Raw genomic sequence first — 18,057 nt, forward strand, 5'->3', positions numbered from 1 at the left:
TCCTCCAGTTGTTCACAGATTTCTTTTCTGTTGCTCTCTGTTGTCGTCTTCCTGTCTGTCACTATATCCAACAAACTTTTTGTTGTGTTCTGGAGTTGTTGCATTTTAGTGTGAAGGTTCATGTCTTCTTGTGCTCTTCTCTGCAGATGTTTTTTAGCTGTTAATGCCACAGTTTTCATGTCTAAGTATCCCTGAGCTCGATCACTGTCTCCTGTCTTCTCAGCTGACTTAAACTTGTCCATTATTTCATCAGAGCTTCTCTCCATGTCCTCTTTTTGATGTCTGAGTTTATCCGTCTGCTCTTCTACTTCTTTGCTGTGCCCCATGAGTTTGTGAACCACCTGGTCCAAGTCTTTTCCCTCTGCCTCTTTCTTCTTCAGCTCTTCTTCAAGTCTTCTCACTTTCTCCTCCAAGTCCTCTGTTTTCTTTTGACCTGCAGTGAGCAGCTCCCTCTCTCTCCTTTCAGTGTCGTTCTGATGCAGCTTTATCTCTGAGTGAACAAGAACAGGGTATTTATGTTCATATTTTTTTATCAAAGCGTGACATCAATTAATCAGTCTTTATTTATTTAGCCAAAAATCTAGAGATTGACCAAAAACCATCAGAGAAAGCACAAGTGTACTAAAACAAAGTAAATGACATTATTTTCTTAAAGCATATGGTAGCATTAAGCATATAACCACACTAAAACAATGAATTAATCATAATGTAAAACTTATTTATACTTTAAAGGAGCAGAAATTCACCTTAATCTGAGCGCCACCTGCCACAAACAGAAACTGACCAAAATACATTTAAACTTGAAAATTTCCTTTTTTTTAAACGATTCATCTTAGCGAACAGTGACATCCTGTGTTTGGTAGTTCATATGACAATCGCAGCATTACACTAACCTGTAGTTTGTGTTTGTCTCCATTTCCAGAAGATGAAGGCAGCTGCAGCAATAACTCCGAGAAGAACAACCACTGTGATGCTGACTGCAGCTGCTACTGAAGACGCCGCAAAGAAATCAGCTGAAATATTGAAACACAAGAGAAAATTAGTTTTATGAACGTCATCTCAGCCATGAGAATAACAAAAACATGAAGAGAAAAGGTCACCTGAGATCTGGATGTGTGTCTCTCTGGTCTGGTTGATCTTCCTCTGATGGACTCTACAGGTGAAGGTTTCATCATGACTCTCCTCCAGAGTCAGTCTGCTCCTAACAGTGAACAGGTCCTCAGGTCCTTTGTCCGTCTCCTTAGGTCCAGCAGAGAGGACTTTCCCCTTATCATCCAGCCACTGCAGCTCAGGCTCTGGGAACCAGCCTTTGGACTCACACTGAAGAACCACTCCACTGGTGTCTTTGGAAATACCACTTATTAAAGGCGGGGAGGAAGACCCTGATGACAGGAAAAATACATTTCTAAACTTGTTCAAATTTTTAACAAAAATAATTTCAACTTCATAAAAAATGTTGGGTGCCCTCTGCTAGTTAAATAAATAAATAGATAAATAAAAGGAACTGCTGCTGTGAAGCAATAGTTTTAGACCATAGTTACAGGAGATGTCTCACAAAAAATCCTCAACAAAGAGAATTTGATTTTAAAAAGTTATCAATTAAAAAAGCAACTCACCAACAAGAAGCTGAACAGTAGATTCTTTTTCCTGTGAGGGAAAGTAGCACCTATACATCCCATTATCAGAGTGTCTGACTGCAGACAGGGTCAGGGAAAGGTCTCCACGCCTCAGTTTCTCAGCGGACACTGAAGTTCTTCCTTTAAAAGACGGGTTTTGGTTTTCCAAAAGATTTTGCCCGTCGTGCCACACATGAACGAATCTTGGTTCCAGGTCAGGCCTGCCCCACTCCACACTCTGTGAAACAGCATCCACTGCAGGCTGAAGGTGGCATGGCAGGACAACATCGTCACCCACTAACGCCACTACTGTCTCAGAGGAGCCAACTCCCTGAGACTCTCCTGGAAAGACAGAAGTTCATTTATACCACATCAGAATTTATCTGGAATTTAATTTTGAATGGTTTGCGCATTTAGACTCAAATTACCTTTATGACAGCCTGTCAACAGAATGAACATTAGAGAGTGCTGGAAAACCAAAGCACTGCGTGGGCAGAGCTTAGGTTTACCAAAATGTCCAACCAGGAAAAACATCCTAAAGAAAAAGAAAAGAAAGACAAAACAGGAGAAGAAGAGGCTGATTAAATAACATACAAAGTCTGGTGATTGCATGTTTGGACTCTTTCGGTTCATCTTTCCAGGCTGTTCTTTGTAGAGTTTTGTTCTGTTTCCCTCACAGAGTTATGGGTGCCTCTCTCCTGCACTCATGCACCTGTTCCTGATCATTACAATCACTTCTCTGCACTTAAGCCTTGTAGCAGGGTATTTTCAAAACAGAATATCCCCCTTCATTCATTTATGAAATCCTCTTGTCCACCTGCACTGGGGAAATCTGTGTCTTGAAGCATGTCAAACCCTGAGCATAAACACAAAACCACAAAGCCAGACTTTTCCAAAATCTACGTTTTCAGGAAACATTGTTTTTAGTGATGTAAAAGGTGGTTTGGTGTGGATGACAGGACTAATGTTTATAAATATATGCGGTTTCCTAGATACCAGGCTACGTGTGGACCTGGCCTTAAGATCTGCTGAGAGAGGGTTCCAGTGCCAGATTATCCTGGCTTCACTTGTGGTACAAGGTCGACTTGCTTGAGCTCTTCTGAGTATGTGCAAATTTCAAATTTTCTACCTCATTTGTCGATCATCATTGATTGTTTCCTGTCTTCCTCTTTTCCAGTGCCTCCATGAGCCTCCAGTGTAACTGCCCACTCTCTGCCACACTCTCACCACGGACACTAACCTGCCTCCTCAACCCTCGCGCCTCATCTCAAGCAGATTGCTCCACTTCAAACTCGCCCTCTTTCTGACAATGAACCTTGCCTAAATGGCCCCCTCTGTCTCCACTCCCACTGGTTACAAACCATAACAAAAAGCATTACAGTAATTTGACAGACTTTTCTTTATCATTTAATTTGCTTCTGTGTAATGACTGTGAGACATATACATAAAAGAACAATACATATCATATAAAATCAGACACCTACCTGCTGTTTCTCTGCTTCAGTCTCTCCTCAAGCTATCACGCTTTCTGATCAGAGTGCGAGCATTAAAAGAATAAAAACGTTGACCTCAGTAACAGGGCGTGTCCTTTGTAGTCTTTATGTATTTTCTGCCTGGCTGCACAAACAACTATCAACAGTTTGATAAATCAAATATGATATCATATACATGTTTATGGCAATATCAGTCAGTATTTTAGTTTGAAATACAGTTAATCCTCTCTCAGCGCTGTCCCGCTGCTTTCAGTTGGTTTTTGAGTGAATGTTAATAATCTCTGCCATGTGTCATGACACTGTGGATCAAAGTTAATAAATAGCTCAGCAGTGTAACTGATTTAACTTGGCAGCTGTGGATTAGTGTTTGAGTTGTTCTGGGTTGATCCCAGCTCCTGCTGTGGTAACTGAAAGAATAAAAATAAAGTTTGTACTACCGGTTAAAAGTTTTGAAACACCCAATTTTTCCAGTCTTTGATCTAAATGATGCAGTTAGTCTCATTGCACTCTAAAATTAAATGATAGAGTGAATAAAGAATTGATATTAAAACAAAAATAAATAACTGAATTTAATGTTTGAACAAAAACTGTGATCCATCAGTCCATAGCTCCATCTTCCTATCTTTAGTTGTCCATTGGTGGTGCCTGATGGTCAAGGTCAAAGTCAAGGTCAAAATAAACTTTATTATTAACAATTATGGTACAAGACAGTTAAGTCATTGAGTGTGGTGCCAGCAATTTTGCAACCCACTTTAATGATGCCCTGCAACCAGTTCCTGTTTCTGAGGGTGAGCAGTCCATACCAGCTGATAAGAGAAAAGGTCAGCACGGACTCAAAACAGGAAGGAAACATTTCATTAAAGTGTTATCCACTTTGAAACTGCAAAGTTTGTGGTAAAAATAAATCCTCTACTAAGTTTTTTTACATACAGCATCCACCTGAGACTCCAATGTTAGCCTGTGGTCCACCACCAAACTGCTAAACAACCTCAACAGACTGGTCATAGTCTCTAGCCTCTGGTTCTTCTTCTGCCTCTGTCTCAGTGATGGATGTCTTTCTTTCTGCAGTTTGACCTGTCAAAGCTGCAGCTCAAAGTCTCCTCTTCACAGTAACTGAAACTGAGACTAGGACTCTCCCATTTCTCTAAAGCTGTGAAGCTTGAAGCTGTGGGCTCTCAGAAACTGGTCTTCTAGTTCTGGTTTGGCTCAGCCAGACTTCCTCCTGTCAGAGTCTCCAGTCCCAGTGTGTGAGTGTCTCTGGATGCTGAAGGAAACCTCCTCTCTGAGCTCACCTTGACTTTCTCTGACTTCATTTCTCTGGAGCACAGACCTCTTTCTGGAAATGTCCTGATGCTTGGTCTCACTGTCTGCTTGAATCCCTGTTTCCTGCTCATTTTCAGAGTGTTTCGCGGCTTTGTGCAGAAAAATACAGTTCAACAACGCTCAACAAGAGGGTCTGGTCCCACTCTGTGTTCATCTCTACTTTAACCACACAGACATGTTGGAAGGAAGCATGAAAACTTTCATAGTTTGTAACTTCAAAGGCTTGATCAATCTGCATTGTCACAGAACAGCTTTAAGTTGTTAAAGGGCATTTTAGTCACCACTTGACTTTTTACCATTTCAAGCTATTGATTAATATTGAATAGCTTGAATCTCAATCAATGGAGAAATTGAGGTGCTCTAAAACTTTTGACCACTTCGGATAACTCAGTTTGCACCATGCACATAAACTGTGTGACTATGTGAGATTGCTTGGGGCCCTGTATAGAGCCAGTAACTGTTGTCTGACAGAAACAAAGAGTATTGGATTTTAATGCAGAGATATTTTTATTTAGCTCACAAAAACAGTCAAAACCATGAGAAACATTCACAGACTGTATAAATCATTTTCAAACTGTTTGGTAGTAAAGTTTTATTTATAACAGAACAAACAGACAAAATTCATGAATTTGAGGCATAAATCAATATTTTTCTAAAAACTCAAAACACATATTTCCTTCAGGGGGCGGGGTATGTGTAAAATCCTCAGCATTCATTTGTTTCACAGAAGGCACTTGTGAACCAGAGAGAGGAAAAATGATTTGGTGAATATATTTAAATGATGGTTCATATCTGACCAAACAACAAAAGCAGACTTTAAATTCTCAGTGAAGGTTAGTGTTAGTTGAGACTGTCTGTCTCTACTGGTTGAGAGTCATTTACCTTCATTTTATCTTCTTTGTTATTTTATCATTCTCTCATTTTCACGATCACTGTCTGAGCACTCTGAAGAAGTTTTTCCATGTCTAACTGCTGCCCCTCTAGCACCTCTTTTCTTTTGTCCAGTTCACTCTGAGCGTCTGTCAAAGTCTGTTTTTCTCTCAGGTATGCCTCTGTTTTTTCTCGAGCATTTTGTCTCTCACTCTCTGATATTATTGACTCTACATCTTTAATCCTCTTCCTGATTTTCTTCTTCTCATTCTCAACTCTCTCAATCTGTGACCTGAATTCATAAACTTGTTTCTGCAGTCCATCCTTGTGTTGCATCCACTGAGTCAAAACCTCACTCCAATCAGCTGGTTTTTCTCGGGATTCTCCGTGAAGCTGACTCTCCACATCATCTGAAGTTCTCCTATTTGTTGTGGAGTTGCATAATGCTACATAGGACACAGATGAGCAGTCTTGGTAGAAACAAACAGTGAACAGAATATTAATGTTGTATTTTTCATGTAGGAGAACAATATTAAGTTATCACTCACCGGTTCTTGATCTGCAACATTTCCAGATGAGATAACAAACAATCAGCACCAGGCCACACGATAAACCACCAGACAACCCTATTAAGAAGCTAGACAGACCAGTGTGACATTCCTGAGCTGAAATGATAAATGAAGAGACAAAAAAGAAGAAAAAAATTATATGTGAGGGAAAAGAAATAATATTTGATTTATAAACTATGGTTGGAATATGGATGATAATGTATTTATCAATGACCAAAAACTGATAATTCAATATTTTGATTTTACAACAACAACCCAAAACTTAACCAACATTTTTTTTCTCATTTTTCATTATACAGCTTCCATTCTTTATTATCCTGTTGCATCTTTGCATTCTAAGTAGATTTAATCAACCCACTAAAATAAAGTCCTCACAATTATTTGTCTTATTTTGACATCCTTTAATCTATGTCTCCTCTTGATCAGGCATTAGGATAAAGACAGCTTCACATGTGATAGCTTCAACTGAAAATTAAAATATTGAAACTGTAACATATCAAAGATAGATGAATACCATTTGGCAGGAACTGTCCTTGAATCTCACTGTTCCCAGATCTTAATGGAGCGGAAAAACCTGAGGAAATATAACAGTCACACCATAAAGTGTGTAAAGACTTAAAAGTTGTATATGAAGATAATATCACATAACAGTGAAAGGAAAAGGGTAAAACTTTATATTAACTACACCCTTCTAGCATTAGTTAACACTTAACTCATCAAACGTAAAGCATTGTTCATACATTAATACACATTTGTACATAATGTTTGAACACAGTTGTGGTCATTATGAACCAGTTATTAACCATTTACAGATTGTGATTTTATCATTTTGTGAGGTTTAGTGAACATCTAATTACAGAGCAAGTCATGATTAAAGATGCTATGAGGAGGATCTGCTTTGACTGCACTCCCTCGCTACCTTGTGGCCTGGAGTCCCAGCACACTGTCGTAAAGCAGGAACCTTCTGCCGGTTGTACCGTGTACATTTGTAATGTTCCATCAGATAGGGCATTACAGATTCAACTTAAACTCTAAATATTTTTGAGAGACTTCAGATAGCAATGGTCTAATGATTAAAAATAAGAAAAAGAACGGACATCAAGATGCAAAATCCATTATCATGTCAAAGTAATTCTATTGTGCTGCAACAGAAGGCACATTGGTGTTTTTAAGGCTGTGTAACAAAACAGGACCCCTGCTGTTCAGATGTTATAAAAAAGACAGATGTCCAGTGAGTCTTTGGCTACAAAATGACTGCTGGTTGAATAGAAGCACCACAGAAAGATGTATTTCTGCTGCCAGTCAATAGAGTCATTACCAGCACTAGAATCATAACTGAAGCTTTTCTCAAAATGGACATGCAGTATGTAGTAATTCATTGTAGGTGGAAGTTCATCAGAGACAAACAAAAAAAGATCAGCTTTACCAAGTAAAGTAAATGTTTGTTACCTGGGCATAAAATGAACATGAAAATAAAAAACATGCACAGCATTGTCATCTTGAAGATCTTTGACCCAAAACGCATCTGTTATAAAACAAGGGGTAAATTTTTTAGTGTGCAATGATCAGACAAATAAAACCACTGTAAAAACACATCTTACAAACTCCTCTTTGATTGATATATTAGGGCATGCTGTATTTAGGATCCTGTTGAATAACCAAAAATTGAAATATTTTCTGAAATCTCTCACTTCTCTGTAGATCTTGCATTCATTTTAGTCATCTTAGCAGTATGTTGTATTTTTCTTTGTTTTGTTGTTTGAAGGTCACGTTTTCTGAAGACGCCTTTTTAGTCATCAATTTTTTTTTTTTTTTTTTTTTTTTTTTTTTATTGTAGGAAGTTTTTTTTCGTTGTGGGCTGCGACTTACTTTGACACCTATGCTACTGAAGCCGATACAGGTGTTACTAAAGAAACATCAAACCATGTTACCAATGGTCTTGTTTTCCTTTTAAGCTCATAAAGAGGTCTGAGAGATTATGAACATATACATAATACAATTATTTTGTTGTATGAAAATAAATGTGAAAATAGAGACAATTTTGAAAAAGTCCCTTTCCAAAGTTTAAACCTCAAAAAAAAAAGTTTTCGATTACCTGAACAGAGCACACCAAAAGAACAGCTCGCCTCAGCTCGCCTCAGCTCGCCTCAGCTCACCTCAGCTTGCTTCTGGGGATCATAACTGTCTGATCAAAGTTAAACCATAAAATCCTCACCTGAATTCACCTTTGATTGTTCCTGGAACTTGATTCAGCCTGAATTAATGAACCATACAATGTAGAAACCAGAAGTTTTGTTTGTTTGTTTGTTTGTTTGTTTGTTTTTATTTTACTGTTGTCTCTTTAGCTGGGCCACAGAGTACAACTTATGAAAATGTACAAATAAAATCAAATTCAAAGACTTCTGTTAACCTCCACTGAAGTAGATGGGTTAATCTTTGATCTGAGAGTGTTAAAGATTACATTACCTGTAGCAACAATTTGCTGTTCAAAGTTTTCTTTCACTTTCACCATTTGTCAGTGAATGAGTAACCTTTAGACTGATGATAAAATGATAACTTCAAAAGGAACGCTTACCAGAGGGTAAATAAAGATCTACACACTGATAACACCAGTTATCAGTTATGGAGTTCTGGGGAAAGTTCAGGAAAAACAGATTTGAAAAATTAATTTATTGCTCATTTTACTTCACTCATAGAGGGTTCAAACTCCACGCTGTTCAGCTTCATAATCTTCACCAATCTTGCACAACTTTGTGAGCAGTCTCTCCAACATCTGCCCAGTCATTGCAGTTTCTTCAGCTCCACCAGCCGAATGTTGACACCAAACAACTTAAAAAAAAAAAAAAAAAAAATAAATTGAATCCTGAAAGGTGATATGAAATGGACTGTTCTGACTGTTCTAGGGAAGTCTTGCTGTTTTATTAAAATAAATAGTGTAATATTACTTCAGATTAGTGTTGTGCAAGTTATGTTGTTGATTCATGTGAACTGTCAACCACCAACAGGCGCTCTTTCGACGGACAGGGAGCTCCCAAAAAGTAGAACAAACTTGAAATGGCGGCAAACATACAGTTAGCTCATCAGCTAACACAAAGCAGCGCTCCACCATGGGAAGAGGTCAAACAGTTATCTAACAAGCTTTATGACACTAACTGAGGATTTTATTTTTTAATTTGCTGGTTCAGAAATCTACTTGTACCCATGCAGTCCACTGTACAGAAAACAGTACGGATAAAAGCAAATACTAATCTTGAACTTGTCAAACCTGCAATTGAACAGTCTTTGTTGGTTTCATTGTGAATATATATGTTTTACAATTTGTAAGGTAGTTTAAATAACTAGTTCAAGCCATTCAGTTGAACTATGAATGAATAAATGAATGAATGAATCTTTTGTTTTGTTTACGTAGATGGCAACTTTCACAGTGAAAATCACGAATACATAATGATCAGATAAAAATGAAGACAAAACAAGACAATCACTTTTGAATGTTTTCGGTTTACATTAGTTGAAAAGGAGAAGAAAGAAGTATAAACTTATTTAATCCAGCCCCTTCAAATGTTGCTATACTACAATTATAACACTCTATGATTTACCAACCATTTTTAAGTGCTTTTTAAACTTTTTTTTAAACATCTTTAGATTTTTTTTTCCTACTTGTCATGGTAGCTCTCTGTGACATTAGCTAAATTATCATGTCATGTCTCATGTCTAACCTTGTTGGTGAGAACATAGTTTTACATGTTAAATAGCATATCCCGCCATGCTGGAGTGGTCACTATCTGTTGCTCTTGATGCCAGAGCTGACATATACACACCAAGTTTATTGCAATTTGTACCACCAAGCTCATTTTTATGATGAACTTGACAAAACACTGTTATTTCTGGAATGACTTTAACAGTGGTTTATTTAGCGAAAGCAGTCAGGGTCAGTAAATCAAACTGAGGCTAAAGGTTAATGCTTCACCTTTGATAGTGACGGTAGCAGATGACTGTTATTTTGACAAAAAGTGGAGACAGAATCTGTTCTTTGGCTCTCTGAACAATACTTTCCCTCTTTTGTTACAGTTAAAAGAAGAATAAAGGCAATACAAAGAAAGAGGCAGAACAAATTGGGAAAATCAAACTTTCACCCTGAGTCTCAAGCTCACCCTGCAGCTGATCAAGATCTTCCATATATTTCTCTAAACAAGTCTTCCTTTCTCTCATTTGGGTAAGAAGGCCCTCTGACTCTTTCCTTTGCATTTGTATCTCTATATCCAGCAGCAGTTTCTCCAGGTTTTCTTTTTTGATCTCCAGTCTACATTGATCATGAAAAAGGTTTTGTTTGTCTTTCAATAGTTTCTCTGTTTTGTCTCTTGCGTTTTCTTTTTCACTCTTTGTTATTAGAAGCTCCAGGGATTGCAGCTTTTCCTTGTTGATGTTCCTCTGTGTGTCCACGTCTTCCAGCTGGACCTTGAAGCCATGCCGCTGAATTTGCAGAATCCTTCCAAAGGTTTCCAAGATGACAATTTTGTATGTCACTTTTTCAAGACATTCTTTTGTCCTCTGTAATTCTTCCTGGAGCTTTCTGTGCCTCATCTTGGAGGATAAAAGCTGAAAAGCTGAAAAACAGAAGCCCATTCTGTCACTTTATATATGTATACACACACACACACTCACACACACACACACACACACACACACATACACACACATATAATGTTTGTAGGAGTGTCATTTAAAATATGGTAAAGCATAAAGTAAGTGCAATTACATTTTCTGAACTTCATGTGATTCAAGTTGTAAATTTTCAAACAATAAGTCACAAATAAAGACAAATAAAGGTCCCTGGTATGAAGAACATAAAAAAGTGACTATTTAAAATGAATGAATAAGAATTTCTTTGGCTTGGTAAAACAAAAAAGGGTCTAAATTTAAACTTTTCTTTAGGCCTTTAATAAATGAAAAAAGATTGAATAAAAATAAATAGTGAACTCACCTATCCAAAAAATCATTGCTCCAGCGGAGACATATTTGTCACCAAAGCTTGAATGGCACATTTTGAGAGAATGGAGCAACCACCCTGAAATCATACAACACAAATTCACACTTAATGAAAACAAAATGCTTTTTACATCAGCTCTTTAAAATGCAGTATGATGACATTTATCATCACAAACTTCACCATGAGGTCAACCAAATCACAGTGACAGCAAATTAAACTGCCCTCATCACCCTTCTGAGAAAACAGACTATAAACGATGTTGCAGAGGATTGAGGCTGTCATGATTCATCCACCTTTATTTTTCTATTTTCGTGTGTGTGTGTGTGTGTGTGTGTGTGTGTCTGTGTGTCTGTGTGTGTGTGTGTTTCTCCCAGTTTCCCCTCAGATCTGGGCAGCTCTTACTTACTCCTGCTCCTGTGCACCTGTGGCTCATCAGCTGCATCAAAAACCTGCTCTTTGGCTCCGTGGAGACTGCAGTCTGGTGCCAGAGTATTCCTGCTGCTCAGTGGTATATCAGCTGACTCCGTAGTGTCCAAGTTTGGCAGATTTCTAGTTGTCTTCATATTACCAGTGGCCAATTACTATTCTCCATCCTCTCTCTTTCAGTGCCTCCACGAGCCTCCTGCTTTCCAGGCCCTTTCATGAGCAAAGCAAAGCTTGCTTGGAACTGCCTGCAGACAAAGTCCTGCTACCAAGTGCCACACCTAGACAACCTGCCAAGGACAAAGAGAGCAGAAAAAATTAACCCCCTAATAGCATGATTTATGACTGACTGTGTCAAGGTTTTTTCCTTGTCTATTCATTATTTTCATAGAGTTACTGACAGATCCACTTGAGTGGACTACGTGGGCTTGAGTATTCAACAAAAATAGTTGTAACCTACTTCAAATTAAATAATACTGTGTTTTTGAAATTATATAACTAATTCTTTCTATTTATGCTTTAGAAACCTTTCACATATTTTCACACATTTTAACCAGGGTTGGAAATATACTGGATGTTGCATGAGGCCCAGTTTATTACACACATGGCTAATTGTGATTTAATAATGTTAAGACATAATAGGAAATATTATTTATATATATATATAAAACCTCTGGGGTTCTTTTGACTAGAAGGCTTGACAGGATATGCCAGGAGGGGTCCTCCAGTGTGGCTCTTTTAAATATCTGTCCACTGCAGTGACCACTATGCACCAGAGGGTTAAACATGTTCGTTAGCTACAGGCTCAAATGTCCCACCTTTTATTTTAGAATAGCCACTACAAATACTACATTTCCCACCATGCAACTCACTCCTTCTCTTTACCCCCTTTGCCAAGCTTATGCTTACGTCCCATGAACTCCATGGGCACAGCAATGAAGCGCGTTACTCAGGACCAGTAGAACATAAATAGGACATCACTGAGACAAAGGTTTTCCTTTCCCATGAATGACAAATTAATGTAAAGAGAGACATTATTTTTCAATGTGAAATCCTAAATAAACTGAACCAAATGAGTCTGTATCAGATGTTGATCAGGTGTCTGTTGTTCAGCTTTGCTGATTTGAAAAATACATAGACTAACGCTGATGGTTTACCAAAAGTGTGAAGTTGTTTTTTTGTGTCTGAGAGCAGTAACAGCCCAGCTGTGGTTCTCATGCTACAAACTGAACAGTGTCGTCTTTAAACAGGAAAAGGAAGCTCTAAGCTTCAGTCCTTATAACAGAGGAGTTTTTATTTAGTCCCTGACAGTCTGAACTGAGACAACATGGAGGAAACATCACTTTGCATCAGACTGTGTGAGTCAGACTTAAATTTTACTCATTAATATTTAAAAGCATTAATTTAAAATGTCCCTGAATGTAACTCTGGTCAAAGCAGTGGGTAAAATAAAAATGATATGATGCCACTGTGAGTTTTAAAAGAGTCTCTCCCAAAAGCCCACGTTTCTTGTTCTAAATTTTAAAGTTAGATGAAAAAAAGCTTTTTCTAAACTTTTTTCAAGGTCAGGTTTTCATTGGCTGAGGGCTAAACAAGTTTAAAGTCCTACATGTTGTTTCTTTATCTATATCCATATGTTATAGTTTCTTTGACAAAAACTATTCAGGGTCTTTATGATTCACACTAAGGACATGTGTGACTAGTTTAAGCTGCCTGATGTTTTTTTTTTTTTTATCAAAAAGTCTTTGTGTTCATATCTTTGTGATAGCTCAGACTTCTTTCCATCATTAATAATGAAATCCATGTTTAACATGTGTCTCTCTTCTGTTTCTCCAGTGCTGAGTTTATTTCTGCTGCTCCCTCCTCTGAACAGTAACTGGGCTCAGGAAACTGGTGAGTTGAAGTTTGGGGCACTTTCATTGATATGTGATTTCAAAGTTAAAACAGTAGATATTAATTCTGTTGAAGCTGTCTTCAGTGTATTTCCTCCTTGTCTTGGTCTCAGACGTTGCTGTTCTCCGTGTGGACCCCAACAGACTGCAGTTCTTTACATATGAACTCATACACTTTGAGTGTCAGAGCCTTCGGGGCTCTGCTGAATGGAGAGTGGTGAAAAACACTGAATCAGAGGCAACAGCGTGGGAGGATTCACAAACATCCATGAAGATTGCTCCTGCTTTTGTGACACACAGTGGAGAGTACTGGTGTGAGAACAGAGAAGGAGAGAGAAGCAGCTCTGTCAACATCTCAGTTGTGGAAGGTAAAAAAAAAAAAAGAAACAAAAAAAACAACATTTTTTCCCAATCATATAGAAATAAATTATGAATTCCTCATGAATTCATTTAGTGCCATTTCTGTGAGATGTCCAGTGTTAGTTGGTTGATGCATTTAATAGTCTTGAAAAATCTGTATTTTTTCATGTAACATTTTAATGATTCATTGAGCTCATGAAGTTCATAAGTTATTCAGTTCAGATTTTCTGGTGTTGACTGGTTTATCTCTGGGTTTCCAGCTAATTCTGTGATCCTGGAGAGTCCTGTTCACCCTGTGATGGAGGGACAGAGCGTCTCTTTGCACTGCAGGAAAAAGAAACCACCCTATGATCTTGCTGCTGATTTCTACAAAGACGGTGGTTCAAAAAAAACTGTGTTAAAAGGCACGATGACCATTCACAATGTGTCTCAGTCTGATGAAGGATTTTACAAGTGCAGAATTCCTGGATTTGGAGAATCCCCAGAGAGTCGTCTGTCTGTCAGAGGTGAGGATTTAGATAATGAAACCGTCCAAAAGCTGAGAAATTAAGTCCTGGATTGAAAAGTTTAATCAGTCTGTGGTTATTTCATGGAATTTGACACATTTGGTTTGTTTCCTTTCATGTTGTAAGATGTCTCTTTCTTGTATTTTATTAACAGCATACACTCTTCTCACAACTACTCACACAGTTGATGGAGCTTCTTCCCATCCACTGGACCCTGGATCCAACCAGCTCTCTGTGCTTCTACCGATCATCTTCACCACTTTAGCTGTGCTGCTGCTGCTGCTGCTGGGACTGTTTCACTGTCACAAACACAAAGGTACAATATATATATATATATATATATATATATATATATATATATATATATATATATATATATATATATATATATATATATATATATATATATAAATAGCCAAATAATCTTTTTTGAATATCATCTCTTGATATTTATTTGTTATGTTGCCTCTTTGTTTTTCTTTTGTTATACAGCAGCGTGTTTCTCAACAAACACACCAGCAACAGAATCAGAGCGGGGTGAGTAATGTAATGCTATTCAACATTCAATTTTTCAGTCTTAATAATTCAACAATAATACCAGCTCTGTCAGTACAAAAGTTGTTAGTGTGATATAAATGGAGATAAAACAGGAGTGATATCGTGTCTAAGTTTGGTGCCAGCTGAAATGGGTAGTATTGGTAGTTAGAGACTGAAGACTTCTTCACTACCTCAACAGACAGATGTTTTTGGCAATTAGGAAAAAAATAGTGGGTCAGTGTTTGGTCAGTTTTCAAATCATCTGCATGTACGGTTTTATGTCACATGCTTCTGTTTTTATAGTGCTTAACGTTTTCTTTAGACAAACAGCAACAAAGAAATAGTGTGTTAGTGACATGAGCTGGTGAAAAATGACACTGCTTTCCTGTACATTAACAGCCCTGGATTTGTTGTGCAAAAGTTTTCTAAATGTATTTATTTTTTTTATTTTTTGGAAAAAAAAAAAAAAAAAAAAGCTCATCTCAATACTGCTAACCTGGTAACACATTTATAATTTGCAAGATTTTCACAAGCAAAAGATCGTTTTGAATATGCATTTTATCTATTTATATTTATCTTTTTTTTTATTATTATATCCTTTATTTAACCAGATAAAGGCCTCGTTGAGATTTGAAATTTTTTTTTTTTATCTTTGAAACATTAACAACATACCTTGATCTTGAGGTTTATGGAAGGTAAAAGAAATATATATTTTTACCAGGGTCTCTACTCATGGTGGGTTAAGATCAGACTCATTATCTTAAGCTGATATTGGATCTCTGTTAATAACACAGCGGTATTCTCGTTTGTTTGTTCATTTTAAAATGGCTTGAGATAATGTTTGTCCACACACTCTTAATCAAGTCCAACTTGCTCTTATTTTCCGACTGTAATAAAGCAAAACTTTGTATATTTCAGGTTGTCAAGCTAAAAAAGTGGAAGACGTTACATATGCTACAGTCACAACAAGGAAGAAAAAAACTAGAGGTAGAAAATTCAAAAGACTTTTTTTGTACCAATAATGGTTTCTCTATAAACACCAAAATACCCCTTTTTGTTAATGACAGCAATAATGAAGAATAATGACTGAAAATAACTGTTTGTAAAATTGATGTTTTGCACTCAAAAGGAGAGGCCCATGTGGCAGATGTAGAAAAAGCAACATATGCTGCCATCAAACCACAGAGGAGGTAAAAAGGTATTTCACTTTCAATAAGTCTGTTGATGAGGTTTGAAAAAAGGTCATTTTCATTCAAAAACAGAGTGTCATTATGTTTGTTTTTTTTTTTGTTTTGTTTTTTTCATTTTTTTGCATTTTTAAAATCACTTTAAACACATTAAATTCATATGACAGTTCACAGTTCATTATCACCATTGTTTAATTCTGTTTTCTGCTTTATTTCTTTATCTTTCAGGTCACACACATGAGAAAACAGCAGAGTTTCAGCAAACTGCTCATGAATATGAGTGTGGTCATTTTTAGTGCAATCACAATATAATTTTTTTTATGTCCTTTAGCCATTTTAGACTCTTAGTATGAAATGGGACGACTCATGTAGCTGTTACAGTTGTTGTTCATGTTTCCTAAAACACGATGTGGTCGACTCAGATGTGAAATTATTGATATCTTCACCTCTTACTTTTTTCTCTTTGCCAAATTCAAAACCTAGTGTTACTGCAGATTTGTGTTTTGTAAGACATTTAATTTAATGCACAGTTTAAGCTCTTTACAACACACACACACACACACACACACACACACACACACACACACACACACACACACACACACACACACACACCAACCTTTGTGTATGTATCTGCTGTTTAACTAGCAGACCAGCTGTTGGATGAAGTAGACCTGTGTGTTTTACAGTTCCATAAAAGTCTCTGTTTCACTCTGAACGACTCGGTCTTATCTTTAATGACAGCATGTGATGGTGTGACAGTTAAACCACAGCGTTCCTCCATCTCTTGAACTGCTGCATCTACAAACCTGCTCTGTGGTTAATGCACCGTATCAGCACAACGTGTGTGTAAATAAAAGAATGAGGGCTGATATATTCTGATGTCTGTAACACACAGGGGGAGACGGTGGGAACTCTCAGAGCTCAGTGATATTCAGACCAAATATAAATGTTTATTTAAAGACATACACACCACAGAGTGCATCAGTCATTTAAACCTTTGCACTGTTAACAGCTTCAGTTTAAAGTGAAATTTGAAACTTCTCAACCTTTTTTTTTTCCAGTTTTCACATTTCACACACACACACACACACACACACACACACACACACACACACACACACACACACACACACACACACACACACACACACACACACACACAGGTTCCAATGCAGACAAAACGTTTTTCCAACAAACCCAAGAAGAAAAACTGACAGAAGACTGAGACAAAGAGAATGAGAAAATTGGCAACTGGAAAAAAAAAAAAAAAAAAACTATTGAGTGTTGAAGTTGTTTCAGTCTCCTGCTGGAAAACCTGATTATTTCATTCTAAATGGGGGGAATTCAGAGAAACAAATTCAAAAACTTGAATCAGATCTTTTTGAAATACAAATTGTAACAGTGCAAAATTTTAACAACTGGTAAAAAAATAAAATAAAACAAAATAAAATAAAATAAAATGAAAAATAAAAATAAAAAGGATGAAATAAAAATAATCAGCAATACTTTTAAAAAGTTTTGGTTCATGCATTACAATGAGGTTTTAAACCCTGAGCAAAAAAAACAAAACAAACAACAACAACAACAAAAAAAAAAAACAATCTTTTTTAAGCTTGTGTTTTAAGAAGCTGCTTGAACCATTGTGCAGTTTGTACATGTAAGAAGAGAATAAAAAAATAAACCAAACAGAGGAAAAGTGAGAATTTGGAAATACATTTGCAATTTTATCAGCACCTGTTGTGATTATTTTCAATGATTTCTTAGAGACAGAAAATAAAATCTGCTTTCAGATTATCTGACCTTGTGTGGTAGTCTGTTTATTTCTCTGTCTGTGCTCAGAGAGTCTCCTCTGAATCTCCTCCAGTTGATCACTGATTTCTCTCCTGTTGCTCTCTGCTGCCCCCTTCCTGTCTTTCATCATTTTCAACAAATTATCTGTTGAGATCTGGAGTACATGTGTCCCGCTGTGACGTACTTGTTTTTCATTCAGGAGTTGTGCTTTTGCTCTAAGTATGATGCTTTTAATTTCTAAGAACCCCTGATCTGGATCTCTTTCTGCCGTCTGCTCAGCTGACTGAAACTTTTCCTCAATTTCATCAACACTTCTCTGTATGTCCTCTTTCTTTTGTTTTATTTTTTCTGTCTGCTCGTGAACTTCTTCGCTGCGTTTCTCCAGTTCATGAACCATCTGTTTAAGGTCTTTAACCTCTTTCTCTTTTTTCTGCAGCTCCTCTCCAAGTTTTTCCTTCTTCTCCTCCAGATCCTTCTGCAGCTCTTCTTCCAGTTGTCTC

The 18,057-nt window shown here is 37.1% G+C and overlaps 1 protein-coding gene across 1 annotated transcript; it reads right to left on the reverse strand.

Moving 5' to 3' along the window:
- Window positions 1–925: 925 nt before the first annotated feature.
- On the reverse strand, window positions 926–11,421 carry LOC141811239 (butyrophilin subfamily 1 member A1-like). Its single transcript, XM_074699220.1, has 3 exons — window positions 11,265–11,421; window positions 1,617–1,958; window positions 926–1,382 (listed from the first exon to the last, which is right to left on the reverse strand). The coding sequence occupies exons 1-3, from the start codon at window positions 11,419–11,421 to the stop codon at window positions 1,060–1,062; spliced, it is 822 nt and encodes a 273-aa protein (XP_074555321.1). The 3' UTR covers window positions 926–1,059.
- Window positions 11,422–18,057: the final 6,636 nt, after the last annotated feature.

This window comes from Halichoeres trimaculatus, unplaced genomic scaffold (assembly GCF_033239565.1).
Source record: "Halichoeres trimaculatus isolate MK-OKI-2021-1 unplaced genomic scaffold, fHalTri1.1 fHalTri1_scaffold_22, whole genome shotgun sequence".
Taxonomy (NCBI): domain Eukaryota; kingdom Metazoa; phylum Chordata; class Actinopteri; order Labriformes; family Labridae; genus Halichoeres; species Halichoeres trimaculatus.